The 21,717-nt window shown below is 36.6% G+C and overlaps 3 protein-coding genes across 4 annotated transcripts in view; 1 reads left to right on the forward strand and 2 right to left on the reverse strand.

Annotated features, from left to right (window-relative positions):
* Positions 1–745: 745 nt before the first annotated feature.
* LOC105223877 (uncharacterized) lies at positions 746–9,109 on the reverse strand. The gene is made up of 8 exons (XM_011201754.4): positions 8,035–9,109; positions 7,605–7,960; positions 6,145–7,533; positions 5,945–6,085; positions 5,742–5,881; positions 5,537–5,676; positions 5,186–5,476; positions 746–3,961 (listed from the first exon to the last, which is right to left on the reverse strand). Exons 1-8 carry the CDS (start codon positions 8,345–8,347, stop codon positions 2,208–2,210), a joined length of 4,524 nt encoding a protein of 1,507 aa, XP_011200056.2. The 5' UTR covers positions 8,348–9,109; the 3' UTR covers positions 746–2,207.
* On the reverse strand, positions 2,208–8,308 carry LOC125778073 (uncharacterized). The gene is made up of 8 exons (XM_049454348.1): positions 8,078–8,308; positions 7,605–7,943; positions 6,145–7,533; positions 5,945–6,085; positions 5,742–5,881; positions 5,537–5,676; positions 5,186–5,476; positions 2,208–3,961 (listed from the first exon to the last, which is right to left on the reverse strand). The coding sequence occupies exons 1-8, from the start codon at positions 8,306–8,308 to the stop codon at positions 2,208–2,210; spliced, it is 4,425 nt and encodes a 1,474-aa protein (XP_049310305.1).
* A 414-nt stretch (positions 9,110–9,523) lies between the features above and the next one.
* The window catches only part of LOC105223878 (uncharacterized), a 28,595-nt gene continuing 16,401 nt past the window's right edge, over positions 9,524–21,717 (forward strand). The window contains exons 1-2 of one of the 2 annotated variants that reach the window (XM_011201757.4): positions 9,524–9,959; positions 10,172–10,427. The gene's annotated coding sequence lies outside the window, so the exon portion shown is untranslated. Of the gene's footprint in view, positions 10,428–21,717 lie in introns of both variants that reach the window. The other variant, XM_011201755.4, reaches the window with a different exon arrangement.

Below are 21,717 nucleotides of genomic sequence, written 5' to 3' on the forward strand. Positions count from 1 at the left end.
AAGATAATAAAAAGATCCTTATCTTGATTTAATAGGTCAGTTTTTATGGTAGCTATTTATGTATGTACTTATGCTACAGCAGTCCGATTTGAACAATTTCTTTGAAGATTGTATCTATACCTTATATAATAATCTATGTCAAGTTTCGTGAATATAGAAAAGATCTCCATACTAAGTATGGAGTTTGTTCGGTAAGTTTGCTATAGTGGTCCGATATCAGCGATTCCGTAAAATGAGTACCTTCTATGGGAGAGAGGAACGTGTGTGAAATTTCAGATTGATATATTGTAAAGTGAAGGGCTAGTTCGCGTATATACAGACAGAAAGGCCAAGAAATCCCCATTACCAACATTCCTCATTGCCGAACATCTCTCATAACTGGACAAATTACATGAACACAATGTTATCAGTATTATTTTCATACAAAAGCTTGTTCCTATAACCGGACATGAGAACGTACCAATTCACTCATTGCTGACATTAGCTCGCATTTATTAGTTCAGTAAAAATACTGTTCCGAATTACAGCTTCTGACTCTAAGAATACATTTTAAACACTCGTTTTGGCCACGCCCCATATATGGTCTGCTCCCTCAGCCGGTCGAAAACACTGCGACGGTGAGTGTTCGGTTACAAGGTATTTATAGAAATGTTATATGTTCTCCGACATGTTCTTCTGGGTGTTATAAGCTTCATGACAAACTAAATATACCCTGTGTAGGGTATTAAAAAAGAAAACAAACATCTGTCATATTAATAAAACTTTATTTGCTACTCTTTCTTCTATATTTAATATATGTATGTAAGTATATGTATATGCAATATAAGTATATATGTATACGTAGGTCATTGTTTCTGTACAATATGTGAAAAAAGATGCAAGATTCATACATAACTGTTATAACATCTATTATGTATGTACGTGTACGTGTGTTTGTGTTTTTAATTTATATATATCGTGTATACAGCGAGCATTATATACCCAAAATATACAACAAAATATATAGGTACAATGCATATGCAAATGTAAACATTCATATTTATACATATGTATATATGTAAGTATGTGTGTAAATTAACTGCCACACAGAATATAACTAAAATTAAACAAAATATGATATTCTCATGGTTTTAGCCGCTAATACATTTTAACAACAACTTAAAAGGCCTAAAAATACATACATATGTAAGTATGTAAGTCCTGCAGTAGCGACTTAAGAAGCCTTTGCCTAAGTAGCGCAATTAAACAATTTATTATTTTTACTTGGTCCGCATGTCAGCTATGTGAGTTTAACTTGGTGCAAGTGCGCTTATTAACATATTACGAGAAAAAAATCATGGAAAACCTTCTGAATATACATACAATTATGTATGTAGCTGTGTAAGTACGCACTTGTTCATTTTGCAGCTGCTTGACTTTGCAGTTAAACATTAGTTATTTCTAAATATGAAATTCGCTTGCCAAATATCCAGAGAGGAATTTGAAATATCTTTAAATCACACGCACTCTCAATATATAAACCGTCTTTAAGTTTTCAACATTCAACTGGACTTGTTTACTTTCGGAGGTGTTGCTGCTCACTGCCCCCGGCGCTAGCGAGTGCTTACGTTATTTGCTTTTTCACTGACGTCCTTATTCAAACTCCATTGAAAATAAACTTTCGAATCCAAAATAAATCAGATGCCTCTTTGCAACTAAAGAATCCATATTCTCCTCGCTCATAATGTGCAGAATAGCGTCTAGCTGCACATGTGAAAATTCGCATGAATCGCGCGCAAATAAATTAAGGAAAGCTAGTATCTTACAATGCAAGCTAAACTATTCATAAATATGTATGTTTGCATAGTATATGTATATGTGAAAATTTTCCAAAAAAAAATTAATAATATTTACAAATAGGCTGCAAATTGTAACAATAATTGTTTTTGTGTTGTTTGTGTATGCCGGTATTGGTTTGCCAGACAAGCACCAAGCTCGGCATTAAATTCCCACCACAGTCGGTTATACATTACCGCAATTGAACCGGAAATTATCCGGCCAAAAGCTGTTATTTCGCGGATCTAACCCTGTTTGGATGGGTAAGTATAGCGAATCATGATTTTTGGAACTACTGCTCAGCGCTCAGCTGCTCAAACACACGCAATAATAACGCCTTCCATGTTGACATTCTTAGTGGTAAAGTTCCTGCCTGTTGTACGCGAGACGCTTTAGTGTAACGATGATGAGTAGTTGTGTGTGTTTGTTGCCGATGTGGCTGCCGCATTACTGTTATCCATACTGGCCATGATTGAGCTGACCAGATCGGCTGGGGCGGCGTTCGGCGGTTTGCTTATCGCACCAACCTTAATGATTTTGTGGTGTGTCTTCCGTTCAACTTGTTGTTGCTCTGTAGCGCTCGTTGATGCCACTCTTATGTTGACGCTACTGTTATTGCTCTTTGCTTTAAGTGACGCCTGCGGCACTATTAATACGGTTCGCGCCGTTTGATGGTTGCTGGCACTTGCCAGCGGTGTAGCTAACAGTATTGTTTTGTTTTCCAGTTGCACTATTGGTGGCGGCGGTGGTAAAGCTGGCGCTATTTCAGGCGGCAATGGTGGGAAGGTCGCACCCGCTTTTGTTGTCACGATCGGTAACGCCGTTGCTGCTGCTGCTGCTACTGGTGTGGGTGGTGGTGCATCTTCTCTGACTTCTTCGGAGACTGTAACCTCTTCTTCATGATCGATCACCAGTTGCGGTGGACAAATTGTTCCCGGCTCAGTTATAACTGAGAGTATGTTCACGTGATCCACGGTTTGAGCAGGTAGTGTGCTTGGTGTCACTGTTGTTACGCCTGCGTTAAACAAGGTCTCGGTCGCATAGTTTGTGGGGCGTGGTACGTTGGTCGGCAGTGTTTGCACCGACTGAGGCATTTGTGGCGGCAGCGGTGATGATGATTGTGGTTGAACGGTTGATTTTGCTGTCTTGGCGTTGGGGTTGTTGGTGATAGCAGAAGCAGTGGAGGATGAGGAGAGAGCAGAAGGCTCATCGGATATTATTTGTACTTGAATTTTGATCTCGGGTTGCTTTTGATTCAGGCTATTAACGTAAGCCTCACGATGTGTAAAGGGCGTTTGAGGCACAAGTGGCAAGGGTGTTGCAGGCACTGTCGGCTCCGGCAGTTTGGGTATCTTTTGTGTAGCGGGTGACGTGGACGCAACCGTTGCTGCCGTTAAAATTGTTGGCGTTTGAGGTGACATTACCTTTAGTATTTCGCTGTTTGATTTTTTCACATTTTGTGCACTTGGTGTACTTGTTGGTGTTTGTGATTTTGCAACTGTGTTTAAGAATGTATTTTTAGGTTGTGTATCATTTGGTATGTCGCCATTAGAATTAAATTTATGCGTCAAAGAACTGCTGATGTTGTTCGTGCTGCTTCGTCTTTCCTGTTTCATAGCCTCTGTGTTATCCGTATTATCCTTGGACTCTTTACGCTTTTTCACGTGCTTCTCAGCAGTCGAAGCATCCGTAGCAGTGGCGCTAGTATTGCTCGCGCCGCTGCTGTCGATCTTCGTGGTGGTGGGCACATTTTCTTCTTCATTGCTTGCCGCCATTGACTTGTGTAACTTATGTTCCAACACCATTTTGCGCATATCGATTCTGGCATCGTCTCGCACGGCTTTCCGTTTACGGCTTGTGGTAGACCCACATTCAGAGCCATCCTTCGAGTTTGAGTCCTCCGTGCCACTTTCGCTGGAACGTCGTTCTTTGCCGTCGATGTCAGTTAGTTTTGTCTTCTTTGCTTTACCATCATGAGAACGTTTACATGGTGTGCGCTTGCCGCCATGATGCTCATCTTGTGATATGGGATGAGGCAGCAGCGTCTGCTTCTCTTTATAGTGGGGTGGCTCTGCCAACACTGGATTATTCTTTTCATTGATTACCTCCTGACCTGGATAATACTGACGCAAACGTAAGTGCCAAGCTGTGGACATAATAAATAGTTAGCATTTATTAGTAAAAAACGTAATTTACAATATATAAAAGTAAGATAATTGAATAGATCAACGCAAGGTTTTCAAATGTTGTATTTCGGTATAAATTAGAAAGAGATCGTTGTTGTTGATGTTTTAACGGATGCCTAATTCCCGTTAGGATGGTAAGGATTATCTGAGTTGTCGACGACGTCATCCAACGGAAGGCTCTAGAAACGTGCTGTTTCGACGTGGTCGGACCAAAGGGAGAGGGGTGTCAGATGAGATCGTCGAAGGCCGACAACTATTAAAACCCTTAATTGCGATACGGAAAAGTAGTAGGCAAATATATTCGAGAGCACTATATATTTAAGAATGTGATTTATTTGGACCACTAATTGGGATTTTGACCTGAACCACCCAAATCATCTAACCGGGAGCTCATGAAAAAACGCATTCGGACCATAAGGGAAAACCTGCGAGATGAGTTGCCTTCATTGAGCATGCAAAGGTTAAAATCAAGCTGGAGCTTATTACATCCTAGTCATAGATTAGGTATGTCGGTGTCGGGAGTGTTTAACCCGCTACAGTATCAGAATTAAGTTGCGCAAGGGACACTCTAGCTTTACAACTACTACTATGGGTGTTATTTCGACTTTCAAGTAAGCCGTTCACTGGCAGGGATTCTGTGAACCAGTTGTTGTTGTTGTTGTTGTAGCAGCAGGAAGTATAGTTTATCTCATAGTACTAATACGATCATTCAACTTAACAAAATAACTAGATTACGCTATGTTAAGACTTCGATCGTAACAGGGATCTCACTTGGTAAGCTGTGTGTTTTTTTTTTCTCCTATATATTTTTTCATAAAACCCTTATAAATTTGTTGGGGCCGTTTAAGTCAGTTTCCTCTTTGTCTCCTGATTCGCCCGAATTGTTTTAACCTTAGTTTTGCAAAGACTGGACAATGAAGAAGAAAGTGCCTGGAAAGTACCATATCGCCTTTCTTTATTCTGTATCGACTATATGCAACCGATTGAATTTTTAATTTTACCGCTAGGACGCTTATGAGACAATATTAGTAAGAACTTAGGAGAGTACACAATACATCATCTATTTATCTTATCTTATCTAAGTGAGAACTCCTACGATTGCGACAAAATGAACTTTGCCAAAGACAAGTAGTTCAGTAGATCTCCTGAACTTAATTAGACAATAAACAATATTTAAGACTCACCAATACTGGTAACTGCTGTAACCGTCCGAAATTGGTGTATAATATTTCTCGGCAAAAAGTATATGTCATTATCACATAGCTGTATGCGAGAGTAACGAATTCCCTCGCGGCGCAATTGATTTAGCTTTGCATCCTCAATCCACTGCACACATTGCGATATTGGGGGTTCATGCAAATCGAGCTGTAACATCTCTACCAAGTAGTTAAAGTCTTGAGCAGCAAACGCCACTACGTCTTTAGTGATACGATTGTTATTATATGGTTGGCCACAATGTACCGCTTTTAGTATGCCTATAATAAGTTAGGTTATTAAAGGTGCAATAAGGAAATAACAATGCAGCATATACTAACCCACAGCAGCAGTGGTATTTCGTTCGTGACCATGTCCAACATGATCTGCATGCGCTTTGGTGCGATCTTCAATCATGGTCTCCCGTGCTTCCGACAAACGTGGAAGATACTGCAGATTGCGTAGCTCATTTATACGTGTACTGAAAATATTAGTAGTTAAACGAATTATATTGTTGCTGGTTGAAATGTTATAGCAGAAATTTACCGTTGGCGCTTCATTGGCGTTTTACTATTCAGTTCAGCTGTAGGCACTAATTGCTCTCCCGCGCGCACCCACAATATAGGTCCATCATTAGAAAGACGAGGATCAGTTTGCAAAATAGAATACGATCCCCAAGGCATGGTCTGAAAGAGTTTAAAAATATAATAAGTTTATGAGTTATAATTCAGAAGCAAAGTTGACATTACCTTCTTAAGAAATGGATTCGACTCTATGCGGCCCAATAAGTCGGGAAAATATCCACCCACTTCCTCGTGCACCTTACCGACTAAACTTATTTGATGCAATGGTCCATAACGAAACGTTCCTTGAGAATAATTTCGCACCACCTATAAAGATAAGCCAAACAATAAAGAAAAGTAATTTATGAAGAATTCCCCACACAAACCTGCTCATTGTATTGCGACATTGTACAGGTTTCAATATCGGAATTTCTCCCCAGAACACCAGCTTTCACCGTCAACGTTGAGTAATTCTCTGCCATGTGTTCCAATAGATCGGGCAGATAACGTGCAGCATCGTGCACGATTCCCATAACATGCAAGGCATATCCCTGATCATCTTCTGCAAAGCAAACATCGAAAAACTCCTCGACCAACTCTTCCATTTGTTCCGGCGTTAATTGGTTCAATTCGTCCTGATACAAATGTACCACGGAGGCGCCACCATTTGGATGCACTTCCACTTCAAATAATCGTCCATATTTCAAATGTTCCAATCCTTGAGGTGGACGTTCAAGCCGCCTTCGTGGAGTACTTATAGAGAATGGTTCACTCTGCTGAAATTGTGTTCCAATACTGGCACGGCGTATCTTTGAACGTTTGTAGCATTTAGAACAATCGCGGCTGCGCGAAGATGACGATGTCGATGTAGACGCCGAAGCTGAAGTGGACGAAGATGAATGCTTCGTAGTTGAGGTTGTTGATGATGTTGAATTTTTGCGATGGTAACTACTACTTGATGAGGAGGATTTCCGTGCACTCGAACTATTTGAATTTATAGACGATGAATGTACACTGCTACCAGATGGTTTTGATATCGGAGTGGTTTTTAACGAATGTGAGATCAAGCTACTATCATTAGTTTTTTCTGCTTTAGACTCTTTTGCTGCAGCACTCATAACCGGTTCACTGCTAAAATTCAGCTGACGTGAAACATCGTCACGAGTTTTTACTACAGAACTATAAACGATGTCACCGTCGGCCCCACTCATTGCATTCCCATTGTATTCGGTTTTGACTTTTTCTATCACAGTTATATCAGTTTTTAAAGGTGATATTGATTTTTCAGTTTTAATGGTATTGGGATTTATCTCGCCGATACCGTTAGGTAATTTATGTATAGCCACAACATCACTCGTAGCAACGAACTCGGAAGATGCCTTTTTATCGTCCATTGCTTCCACATCTTTTTCGGTTTTTATATTATTAGGTATTACATCAGTTGTTTTTGATGGATTAGGTTCATTATCCATTTTCATGTTATGTGGGAGCACTTCCGTTTGTTTATTTTCAGGTTGTTTCATTTCCATTTTGACTGTATTCCCGATTGGAGGAGTAATTTTCTCTGTTTCAATTTGCATTGAATTGTTTTTCTCTGCTTCGATTTTTGTAGGTGACAACTTTTCTTGGGATGTAAGACTAATTTCTTTTCCACTCACGATGCTATTTGTTCGACCATTCGATTTTGTGCAACTGGTATGACTGCCGCGACTACTATCTGAACTACGCCGCCTATGCTCATTCAAGGAACTTGCCGAAGATGTTGCTGAGAGTGACTGTTATAATATAAAAATATATGGTAATTAGGAAATTATATACATATACATATATTATTATAACAATCTACCTTATCTTTCTCTTTTTCACGTTTAGATGATACACTGGAGGATGTTGTAGGCTTAGGCTTCTCAAGCTTATTGCTGCCTTCTTTAATTTTATCACTGTTACTACCGGAGGAATTATGAGATCTCGAATGCGAACTGTGCTCCTTGCTGGAACGTTCTTTGGTAGAGTTTTTATCCCGATTTCGTTCTCGTTCCCGATCTCTATCTTTATCACGTATTTTGTCCTTGTTACGGTCTCGGGCCTTATCACGATCCCTGTCCCGTTCTCTATCTCGATCACGATCCCGATTACGTTCTTTATCTTTTTCGCGGTCACGCTCACGGTCCTTTTCTTTCTTTTTCTTTTTATGATTTTTATCTGTAATAATAATATATACATACATATTAATAGTTATATCCAATTAATTAAATTCATGTAAGATTTCAAATTACCTCTTTCAATGCGACTTCTCATATCAACTTCCGTGGCGTTTACTGAACTTCCAGTTATTAGTGGTTGTGTATCGTTTTTTGCTGCCATTGGATTTTTTTGCTCTTCCGCTGCACCTTGCACAACATTTTCAACTATTATATTCTTTACACCATTATTTGCAATATTTAGCTGCCCGTTTACAAGTTCTTGCAATTTCACCTGTGTTGATTTTTCTTTGTTTTCCTGTAGCGGCAGAGTAATTTTAGCGCCACTTTCAATGTTTTCACATTGCATGGTTATTGCCTTTGCATTTATAGTTTCTATATTTTCCATTTGTTTTTATATTTCTGTAAACGCATTTATAACGAAAGCTGTTTACTCTTCCACCTTGTTCATAGGTAAATTCTATAATTTGTAAATTTACACGCAAGCCGTACGAGAGTTAAGAACAAAAAATCGATGAGTTTACCGCCACTACGTTTCTTTTTTCTCGGTCCGTATTTCTTTCTGCTGCTGCGCTTTTCACTGCGTAGTTTTTCAAAGCGCCAATATAGGGAACTCGGACGTGAGCGTTAACACGACGATATAAAACAATTCGCTACCCGTTTGACACCTCCGCTTGCCAAATAAAAATGCCACATGCAATACAACCACACTTCTTTATAATTACTTGCGCAAAAAATAGATTGAACTAACTACAACATATCTTTGGGATTTTCTCCCCACCAATAATTGCAGCTGAACTTATTTGTTCGAGAATTCTTTAATGCATTTGCGGCTGCTATGGCCCTATGATGCCGTACGTATACGCTGCGTTGCTATAACTTCTGCTACGACCTCTGCTGCTGCATTGAATTGTTTTCGTTTTTGTGCCGCTGCTGATTCAGTGGCGCAAAATACTACAACAGTTTATTGGCCCGAGAGATTAGTTATTTTAGAATTCTTATTATAAAATGAGTCTATACACTTTTCACTAAACTCATATGCTAATTTTATGTCTTTTACATATTTTTTAAACAATTTTCCACACGTTTTTCGCACATCAACACAATTTCTTGACCACGAACTTACGAAGCAAACTGCGATGTTCGGGTCACGTAGTTGGTATGCCCAGGACTGCATTTTTATGAAACCGAATACCCAGAAATGCTTTAAAACCAGTGGTGAATTTAATTAGATCAGACATTATAAGAAATCTTTTAAGATAACTTATTTATGGTAATTATTATTTCTTTCTTTTCTTTCTTTGATTTAAAAATGTGTAGTTAAGGTAAAACATTGTGAACAATTTTAAGATGACAACAAACACTTCGATTTGCATCTTACTTTGAAGATATTTTCGACAATACGACATTTGTACAATTTGATTAAATAAATTGGAAAGATTTCAGAGTCAGAGAGAAGATACCTTGTTTCTTACAATGATGTCAAATAATATATTTTTCAATCAAAGGAATTTAAATAAAAATAAACAGCACAGAAATTGTTAAAATCACAATACTACCGTGGCAATACTGTAGTGGTGAAAAAGTGGAGTATGTAGTGCGATGGGTGCGCGAGAATTCGTAGAAATTATTTAATGTATTTTTATTACAAATTCAATCGAACAAAAGTTGAGATTATTATATTAAGTTAAGGAAAAGTATTTTTATACATTTAAGTTCGATATGTACGTCGTAACGTTGGATTATACGTCGCATCGATATTTTCTCGGTTAATGAGTTCACCCAACGTCCATCTACATGCGTAAATATGTACATATGTATGTACCTCTCTCATATCACAACCTTCTTCAAATGTAGCAGCAGTAGCAGTAGCAAACCAACAATTTTGCCATTTATAAATATCCATCTTGGGTCGTAGACGGTCGGGCTGCGGATATAGCAAATCAAGAGCAATAAAAAGCAACGTCCAAAAACATTACTTTCATGGTGCAAGTGTGTTTGTGAGTCTCATTTACAAAAATTTCATCATTCGCGTATTGTTGTTAATTTCAACTTAAACACCTATTATAAGCAACTAATTGAAATCAATGTTGTATGCTTGTAGTAAGGTGATCGTGGCCGACATCTCCTTAGAAACCAACGTCGGGTCAGTTGCTCTGTGAGACCTCGAAGTAAAAATTTGTGTGTTTGTGTCATTCATACCATTCCTTAGTTCCATAAAGCAACCGGTCAACAATTAGTATTTTGTAATTAATGTTTTGCATACATATACATAATAATGGAGCGCAAATTGTGAATTAGAAAATTTTACAAAAACGTGTTGTGACAATTCACTTGTTAACCGGCATAAACAAACTGTGCGGAAACGGATTTCAAGGAGCAATGACAACATGCAGTTGAATTGAAGAAAATGCGTACATATTTGTGCATGTTCCCTTCACGATGATGTCAATGCAACAAGCTATCAGGTGAGTTTTGCACGACAAGAGGGGTTTTATCATATACATATGTATGTATACGATAAGTACATATCTTTATTCTTTCTTGTTTTTTTCTAAAATCCAAAGTTAAACGAAAATGGCCTTATAGTTGTTTATCTTATCTCCATTAAGAAACAAAATTCGACTACTACACCTACATACTATGTATGCATTTCTGTCCACATGTCAAGAGATACTAATCGTGCTAATTTTTAATTACGTTCGTGCTACTAATCGAAAAATTACCTATCCACAATTATTTTTAAGTCAATAATAAAGAAGCTTTTATTTAAATATTTAACCCTAAGTATGTTGTTTTCTAAAAATTGCGAATAGGTATTAAGTCCGAATAACACAAATTATATAGAACACGTAATTTCTGCTTGATTTTGTATCTCAGCAGCTCGGGATTTTGTTTTATTTTGTGGGTATCTACTCTTTTTATCTTTTGGAGCTTGTTTGCGTCAATTTGCCGCACTTAAGAAAAAGAAAACATAAGAGACTTCTCACAAAAGATTGAAAACCAGTATTGCAGGCAAGTGAGTGATGAGTGTTTAGTGGCAGTTTTTTTTTGGTGATTAACTTTATGAGTTGATGACTGGAAGACGCACATGTAGACATATTTATATACGTATGTGAATAAATATTTATCATTAGCCAAATTTTAAAAAATTAGCCAGTAATATGTGCGTGTTGATGTTATAAATACTAACATTCAACAGCACATTTAGTAACATAAAACCTTAAGCATATATGTATGTATGTAGGAAAGATGGTGTCGACCTTGTACACCTCTTTTAATTATGATACCTTATACTCGGTTCAGTTATATGAATCTTCGCTATATTTCATTGTTTGATAAAACAATGCAGCGGGCAGTTTTACTTATACTCGTTTATATAGACATCACCACCCATTATGGCCATGAGAATTAGTTAGTTTTACAACTTCCTTTGAGGCAAATTCCGTAAATATTTACGCATTACGAAAAACTACGTTTATACATTGTTTTAAATGTACACAGAGTTTTAGCAATCAATATTGTACATGAATATATGAAATCTACATATCTGCATTCACAAATCCAATTAGAGCTTGCACTTGTTAGACACCTGGTCAAACTTCTCATCTTATTTGCAGTGATCAACAAGTTTTCAATCGCCTGATATCAAATTAAAATTATTACAATTGTTTCTGTAACGGCATAAAATATTTTCAAAATAATTTTTGAAATAGTGCTTATAAATTGCGGTTGACGGGATTTAAACCTTTATTAGTCAGGTTATTATTATATTATTTGAACAGATTTGCTAGTTGTCATAATAGCAATCCATTCCCATTTTCAATGGAATTCATGGAACAAAATTATGAAACTAACAATTTCAGAATTTTTAAAATTTATATGCATACATACATTCATACATATGCATACACCATTTTTAAAAATAAGTATGCCATTTAGTGTAATTAATAATATTAAAACCTCATATATCAAATCTAGCACCACTGATCTATCTATTAATAATGAAATTAATTTTCAAGACAGCGAAAACCACTAAAAATACTGATTCCAACAATAAACTTATGAAAATAAATATATAATAATATGTATTTATGACATCTACAAACACTGTCAGATTCCCCCATCCTGAGTGGTTCTGTTAATCCCACAAGAATGAAGGCGCTTATAAGAAATTCAAAATTATCCTCAACATTCTAGAAAGCTTTTCTACAAAGTATTTCAGATAACAGTTTTCATGTAATATGTATTTAATTTGGTCATATTTTTATTATTATTAATTTTGATTTATTCTTATTAATATTAGTTGGTGATATTCTATATAAATATATACATACATAAGTACATATGTATACGAGTATATCTTTGACTGCTAATAACCAACTTTTCGTCAAATCTGTATAACGGAATAGGTATATTTAACTACCAGAAAGCAGTAGATAGTACAATAAACAGATCGTAAAAAATGTTTCCTACAATAAAACTGTTTTTACTTTTTATCTTATAGTACACACTCTTATCAATGCTAAAATTAGCGTTTTTTAGATTTACTAAGTTCATTCATTTTCGTTGTTATTGTTGAAGCGCCAGAAAAAAATTCCTGAAGTAATTTCGAGGCATGGTGCCGAGTTGACATTCCCTGGTCGGATAAAACTCCGGGACCTTTCCGATTCCATAGACCCGACTGTCGTGGGAATGGCTTAATTCGTTCTTAATAGCCACAGGCGGTTTATTATTATTTATTCAAAAAGACAATCGCTTTAAATAGCTTTGGAATGATCTCACAACTGAAGAACTTTTTTTGATCGGTCAATTTAAATGGCAGTATATGCTCTAGTGGTCCGAAATCGATGGTTCGGAAAAAAATAGCAACTTTTTAGGGAAAAAAGTCGTATACGAAGATTTCAAGCGATATATCAAAAATTGAGGAACTAGTTCGCGTGTATACAGACATGTCTAAATCGACTCAGGTTGTTGTGCTTATCATTTATATATATTATATATTTTATAGGGTTTTCCGACACTTTTCCTGGTTATTAAGTTTGCACTGTTCAGGGTATAGTGATATATTAGGGTAATTAAAATAAAATGAATCATTAAAGCTATGTAAGTGAGCCGGTTGTTTTTACTAGTTTGGAATTTCATAAGATATGATATTCAAAATAACAGAAGGTTTCAAAAAGTGGTTGTGATAAGCCGAAGGATTTAAAATATTATTTGATATTACACAAAAATTTCTTCGCTTGCTGTCAAATATTGAGGAATTCGCTTTAAATACACATTATACATACCTACATCTGTACATATGTATGCACATTTTTGTGAGTATGAATTTTAAATGAACGTGACGAAATGAAGTGAGTTGCCGTAACTTTTTGATTTGAAGTCGAGGGCAGATTTTTAGCATTCATATAAATTGAATTACCTTCATTATGCTTGCATTATAAACCCCAAAATATTTTAAATTTTTGTTAAAAACGATTACTCAGAGTTTATGGAATTCTAACTTTCATCCGCTTCATACGTGCGAATACAACATAGAGCCAGATGTCGCACTCCGACAGAACAAATGTGATTACTTTGATATGAAAAGCTGTGAATCGTGTTTCACTAGAAGTTAGTAAAGTGCACTAAGTACGTTTGGATGTCTTAGTAGGACAGGTTCGACGCCAATTTTTCGTACACCGGTTGCCTCTGCTGGGATGGCCTTCAGTGCCTTCAAACGAATTGCTTCACATAGACGCCAAGTAGCATTACTTATTACTTATCGACCGCTTTACGAATTCCGCTGTGGAACGAATTCATGGTGAACCACACAACGGCTTCGATGTCGTTTTTTTTGGTTGGAGCTTATTTTTGGATTAACTAAATTGTTGAACAGGATCGAAGTCATATTCGTATTGAAATATACATACGTTTGATGAATGCAGGCTCCTCAGTAACCTTCTCAAGTATCTCTCTTGCGAACTCAATTCAGATCTTTTGGTACAAGTCTAATTTGACACGATGCATACCTAACTAAAATGGTCTTTAACACAGGTAAATCGTCGATTCGCATAAGGCAAGAATAAGTGAATAAGAATGTGATTGCATTGGAACACAAAACTTTGAGCATACTCTTTTTGTTTTTTTTTGTGATTTTGACAATGGTAAGAATCGCCAGACAAACTGTGCCGTTTTCTTAAAATTCAAGAGAATATGTATTTAGAGTCGTTTTCTGAAAGCATTGTTGTCTATTTTCCAGTAGCTTCATCATAATTGAAATACACAATTTCCATCAAGTTGGCTTACTGGCGACCGAAGAATCTACAAAAAGTTCCAAACAACTGACTTCCAAATTTTAATAGTTTTGTTCACCTAATTTTTGTTGGTATCACCTAAAAATAATCGAGCTAGATATAGGGTTATATCTTGTTGTTTTAACGGTTTCTCAATCCCCGTTAGAATGGTAAGGGTTATCTGTGTTGTCGACGACGTCATCTAACGGAAGACCAGGAAACGTGCGGCTTCGACGGGTCAGACCAAAGGGAAAAGGGTGTTAGATGAGTGGGGTTGGTAGAGCATGCAAAGTAGTGGTCAGTGTCATGCGGAGACTCGTTGCATGCAGGACATACATTGGGTATGTCAGGGTCTATTCTGGATAAGTAGGAGTTTAACCTGCTTCAATATTCAGAACGAAGTTGTGCTAGGATAGGGTTATATCGTCTTCTTTATTGGTTTAGTTAGTACAGCGCGTCAATCGTTCTTCTTTCCCACTGTTTGGCCCCAATTGAAGATTCCAAGTTGGAAAATATGATGATTGATAAATCAGAAGGACGGAGCCATGTGTAATAGAAGAGCACCTGGGAGTGGCCAGAAACGATTTTTTTACCTTTGGCTCAAACAGCTCACGACTTTCGGTCTTATTCCGAATATTTCCTGCGTAGCCAAAAAAACCTCCGTTTGAAGGCGAGCTAATGTGTGAAGGCGAAACATCACTTCACCAGGGTTGTGCTCTGGATTTGGGACCCGCCACGTATACAACCCTACCAATGAAAAGAGGTATAAACTTATAATATGTGACCTGGTCTACGGAAAGGGGGCTTAGGTGTCAAAAAATCAATTTTCACTTTTTAGTTGACGAAACGAGTTGTTTATTTTTAACAGCTGTTTCCCAGAAAACTAGTTTTCGCACGTTAGCTCCCTTTTCGTAGACCAGGTCACATATATGTATACCATATACATATATATAAATGATCAGGTTAATGAGACGAGTTAAAATCAGAATGACTGTCTGTCTGTTCATCTGTGCAAGCAAAAACTTGAATACAAATTCCGATATCTTAATAAAAATTGGTATTCTTGGCAATAAAAAGACAGAATGAGTTTGTAGATGGGCGTAATCGGACCACTGCCCCGCCCACAAAAAGCCATTAAATGAAAATGTATAAAATGTTATAACTAAGCACTAAATTAAGATATAAAAACTATAAGTTTTCCCTGGCTTCGATTCTGGTAAATTGCAAGAGTATGAAAACTATACATCCGAACTTAGCCCTCTCTTACTTGTTGCACGTACATACATATGTATGTATCCCAGCCATCACTTGTTGTTAAGGTTCATTTCAAATCGGTAGTCTATCCTTCCGTCCTTGACGAATTGGCTCCAAGCTGAAATTGAGTAAATCATTTTATAGTCTACCATCAACCTTCAATTAAACTCTGATTTGGCCCTCTGCAATATTTGTCTTCAATTGCTCGTTGCCTGATAATTTGTATAAAATCGCTCATGTTTGAGCAAAATGCGACCTAACTAGACATACTGCGTATTTTTTGCAAAGATTACTTTCTATGATTATGTATATCCAATTGTTGGTAGACAGTATAACATTTTTTTTTTGCTAAGATTATTTTCGGTGAATGTGTACGTCCATTTGTTGGTAGATAGTATACCAAAGTTTCTTATAACACCATACCTGCCTTCCCGTTTCTATTTATCGCAGACACGTAAAGTAACTTATTTACCTAACAAATTCGAAATAACCCCAAAATTCTCAGATAATTTGTTGATTAAACCAAAATAAATTTTTTACATACACATATACATATATATGTATGTATGTATATAATATTTGCATATATAGTTTTTTCGGTTGAACCTTTTTTTAGAATAACAAAAACTATTGCGGGGTACTCGCAGTTCACTAGTTTAGTAAAAAAAATTAAATTCAATTCACTACGATCTGCTGCCTAAAATAGTTAAATATTTTTAATGACCTTGATTAATGCTAATAAGTGCTATTTCAAGCTAAGACAGTTTAATATTTTTGGTGACTGCCTCCGCACAATAACCACCACAAAAAATGATTTTTTTTCCATGTTATTTAAATGGAAAATAGAAAATTTTAAAGATCTTTTGAGTGACTTTTTTCGAAAGTTTTTAGCCTGTTTTTCAGTTGAAAAAAAAAAGTTGCCTCAGAATGACACACCCTAATGTACATGTGTATGTGTGTTTTTAGAAGTATGGCCGTTTTTTTCAAGGTCTGGTTGCAACCATCTTAAAAAGTTCTGGTAAACTTTACCGAAGGAAGGAGACTTGGTTAAGTTAACTAGAACTTAACTGATGGACGGTTGCTAATCAGACGTTGAGAAAACGGCTCGAAATGAATTAAACTACTTGTTAGATATACCACACACAAAATGCAAAAGAGTCACAACTCCAAAAATGGCAAATATTCAGGAAAAGAAAAACCTGTTCCTGTATAAATTATTGACATTTTACAATCAAATTATTTTCCATAATGTAGAATATTTTCTTCGAAGAGTGTCTTATTCAAATATTATAGATTTTCTGAAGGGTGATCCATTTTGAGGTTCCCTACTTTTTTACAGAAAAAACACACAAACTTCAAATTAAATGGGGAATGTTTATCATCATTCAAAAGAACTTTTTTCGGCATTTATTTTTTGAAGGTTATCTCTTTCCGTGCGGCGTTGGCCGCGACTATGTCTCAGATGGTCATCTATCCGTCCAAATTCGTTGACTCGTTCGAGCATTTCGACTGGAAACTGGTGAGTAACACACGTGATGTTTTGCTCCAAGGCCTGAATGGAAGCGGGATTATTCGCCTATAAAGCGAATTCTTGCATAAACTGCATTTTGTTCGCATTCAGTTTCAGATCTCAACGTAAAGTCGTTCCATACGTCAGTCCGAGTTGGTGAACGGTGCCGAGTCGACTTTCCACGATCTTCATGTACTCTCTCAGCTACGGTTGCTATATTTTCTTCACTAAGTGCTAGATGTGGTCTATTCGGTCGAATATTATCCAATAATGAATGCTGGGTATCAAAATGGGTGATGGTGTTGAGGATAGTACGCTCAGTAGGCCGATTATTATGGCCGACAATATTGAGCGAAGCGCGCGAAACACTTTAATTGCAGAATAAAGTTCAACGATTTATAAACGTTGTTCAGGTGTAAGTCTTTCCATGATGAAATACTAAACAATACTGGACAAAGATAGCATGACAGCAAGACACGACTTGTGATCTGTCAAAAAAAGGCTATTAAAAAAGTACTTCTGCTTGGATCACCCGTTAGTTTAGCAGAGAAATTAAGAGACATTTTCGAGTTAAAACATCGAATAACAGTGTGGTTATCAAAATTATTTCACCAAAAGTGACAAATTTTAAATAATACAGATAATTAAATTCACTTTTGTTTAGATAAAGAGACAGAATTTCGCAGAATACAGCAGACAATTTACGATTTATTTCAGCAATAGCGACACAACTACAAACCGTATTTTTTGTTGATACTGCACAAGCGCGGCAAACGACGTCATTAACCCAAAAGTAAACCTAACGGTGATTTTCCAGTTAAGTAAAGTAGCGATAACAGTTAGAAAATTCATATCGCACACTAAACACAAAAGAACCGCAACTCAAAAATTATCAATCAGTTTGAGCGATTGACGATTTGTGTGGGATCCAACATGAACAAACTTTTTTACAATCAAGTGTTCACGCTTTATTAAATTTATGCATGTCAGTCCCACTACTGCCTAGAGTCGTCTCAATCCCACGATAGGTCATGTGACAATCTTGTAATATCAGTTTGCGCACAGCATAAATAGTTTCCGGAACAAAAACTGATTTTGAACGACCTTTACGAAATTCGTCTTGGAGTGATCTACGACCTCGATCGGTATACATACATAGATCTTTGATGGGGCTTTATCGCGAAAAATTGAATAAAGTTCATCGATGCGCTTTTGCTGAATTAATCCATATCGAAAGCACGAAATTGCGCGAAAATATTCGCAATTTAATTTCATTTTTCGGCCGTCGGTGTATATTTTTAGTTACTGTAAGCAACACTAAGAGAGCTCGTGTGTCAAAACGTTCTGCGTATACACTTGCGGTCAATAAAAAGGCACCACCAAACATAATTGAAATAAGATCACATGAGCAATTTGTTTATAAAGTTAGAAGATTTGGGTCATCTTTATACTTGTATATATGTCTACATAGCGTAAATTGTGTCTATAACTGGCTCAATTCTTGAAGTCATGCAATTCACTAGGACCTCACTTGATTTTCTTATAACGGCACCATATCAAAACAGTTCTAAAATTTTTGTCAATTGACCTTTATTTGTTGGCTGCGGTTTAACAACTTCACACTTCATTATGTGCCATATGTGCTCTAAAGGGTTTAAATCGGGCGCGTTTTCAGGGCAGTTCCAGCGTTGAATCCTTAGATCGTTAAATATATTGGCCAAATAAAACTTCATGCTGATTAGGATCATATACACCAAGGTTTGTTTCCAATCTAGCGCTGTGTCATCCTGGATAATTTTGCTGTCCATATAAGGATAATGCTTTTCAATTGCTGGTACTAAAAAATTGTTAATCATTGTCGCATATTTTAGATAGAAGATAGTTTACAAACGTGGTGATGCGTTTTTATTGACCGCCAGTGTATGTATATAAAATCAAAAATATCAAACTAGGCTTGCCAAATCTCAAAATATAAGAGGCAGCCTACGTATTTTACATACCTACAACGGTTTGCTCAAATAAATTACACGTCTATAATCTGTTTACAATTTATTTGATAAGAAAAGTTTGTTTGGTTTCAGTAACCTAGTTCTATTAATGAATCACCTAACTAACAAACTACGCAAATATTTCATATTTATGTTATGTTTCGGCATAATCACTTATTAATTTCTGAAATGCTTACCCACGCAAGAAGACCTTCATTTATTTATTTTTAATTGTAGATTTTTATCTTTACTGAATTCGCATGTGCTTATTTATTATTGATAGAAAAGTGCGACGTGAGACCCCTCCACCTTCCGTCCACATTAATATTGATTATATTTAAAACAAACACTTGTGAAGGTAATAATTTCCGGCTCTTCAATGACCACTTGATATGCTAAGAAATTTTATTGTATCCGATTACAATGTTCATATATATATATATATATATACCATCTGATAAAATTTTACCCAGACTGTAAATAAAATAATATGTTTACCTATTTTAATACAAATCTCTATTATCGTCTTCAAAAAAGGGCAATACAAATATGCTTACGCTTAATCAAATCTTCCATATACTTGTTATAAGCCTCGGAAGGGATGGCAATCAGTGCCTTCAGTCGATGCCGGCGCATTATCCTGGTGGAAAATACTTGAATTTTGTGCTTTATGTAGACGCCTCAAAACTGACAAATAATATTCCTTACCGATCGCTTTACCTTTTGCAACGAATTCAAGGTACACCACACTACGGACTTGGAAGTATTTTTTTCGGTTTCACGGTTCTCAGCTACATTGTCAAGGATCTCTTATGCAACCTCTACACGATGTGTTTTTTGCAAAAGATTAAGGTCTTTTGCTACGAGTCTGACATTGACACGCTTTATACCCAAAACATTAACGATAATGTGTTGAGGCGATCTACTTGTATAAGAGATTCTCTGCTACCTTCTAACGCCAACATGACGCCCTCTTTCTGTAATTTTTTCAATGTTATCGTCTTTAACAGAAGTGGTTGGATGACTCGCATTAGACAACTTTTCAATGACTTCAATTTCTTCACAAATACTTTCTACTAATCTCATACTTATGGCCATGATAAAGTAGATTTCCCCAAATATTTTTAACGATTCTGTAGCCTTGATTCTGTTAGAAACACAAAATTGACGACTTCAGGCAATTATGCAAATATTAAAATTTATGAACCTAACACTAAAGCTACCGAGCAAAGCAATTCTAAATTACTTATTATCTCTTTTGAAAGGAAAAAAACCGCTGTACTTATGTAAAATTAAAAAAAGGCTTTTCTGTGATAAAGTAATGCTTAATTACACCTGGTTTTTGTCAGTTTACAAAAATACGATAAGTGCGCATAACTAGTGTAAGTTATTTGTGAAGAATTAGATAATAGATCGCTTAAAATATTATTGCATTTGCAATCCATTTTACCTCATCGTTAGCTAAATATGTCACACTTAATCAATAGTATAATTAGCAAGCAACGAACTTTAAAATACTCGTACACATTAACTGAATTAATATCTGGGTTAAGCCCAGCGTTAGAGCTTAGAGAGCACCCAACAGTAAACCCCTTCACCAACCTTCCCCCCAAGCTTTGACTCATCCGTAAAGAAGCTTACTGACCCTCTCCTCCAAATGCTTCTTCCCACCCATAGCTCCCTCGTCGGTATATCGGCAGAGAAGGAGCCGCCAGAGTTCGATATGGGGACTCTATGATCCAGATAAACCGGTATGCAGTCTAAGTGTGTGAGAATATCCGAGTGTTCAGATACGCGTTCCTTTAAGAATTCAGCCACATTCGCGGCTATACACCTTCCGGCGATGTCCATGGGCGTTATGTTCAAAATTGTATTAAGTGCCATATTTGGGGTGTACCTTAATATACCGCACATGCTGACGAGCGCAACCCGTTGAACGCTCTCGAGTTTCTTTGCTAGTGTAGTCTTCTCTAAAGCCCTCCACCACATAAAGACTCCATAGAACATAAAGGGCTTGACTATGGTGTAATAAAGCCACAGGACCACTTTCGGTGATGGGCTCCACCTCTTGCCAATAGCTCCTCTACATCAGTATAGGGCAATTGACGTCTTTTTTGCTCTCTTCTCGATATTCGGCTACCATGAAAGCTTCCTATCCAGGATGAGCTCTAGATATTTTACTGTATCCGCTGGTTGCAGGCGAATACATGCCACTTGCGGCACTTATATCTTCTACTGAATAAAATCATTTCTGTTTTATTTGGGTTGATAGCGAGACCATTTCCACCCGTCCATTTTGTTACAACGCTGAGATACCCCTGCGTCAACTCGTACACGGTGCTAAAGAACTTTCCTTTGACCATAAGTGCTACATCGTCGGCATAGGCAATCACCCGATTTAATTCCTAAATAACAAGTTTATTTTTCGGAGGCATTTTAACTGCTAAGAAGTTTGGTGATCCTTTTCAGTCCTATATTTATAGTTTTTTTTTTCAATATAACAGGTTAATTCGAAAAGTCTCATCCTACCATAATAAAACAAATTTTTAGGTAAAATTCCTTCTTTTATTCAACATAATTCCCTTCAACGGTGATACACTAATTTTAGCGATACCGCATTCTAATGCTGGAAGAATCAGATATGTATAAAAGACGTAATAATGAATTGAAATCCTTGCTTGTCCTGGTTATAAAACCTAAAACTTTGTAAACCTGGAGAGTGATCATA

Source organism: Bactrocera dorsalis, chromosome 1 (genome assembly GCF_023373825.1).
Source record: "Bactrocera dorsalis isolate Fly_Bdor chromosome 1, ASM2337382v1, whole genome shotgun sequence".
Classification (NCBI taxonomy): Eukaryota; Metazoa; Arthropoda; class Insecta; order Diptera; family Tephritidae; genus Bactrocera; species Bactrocera dorsalis.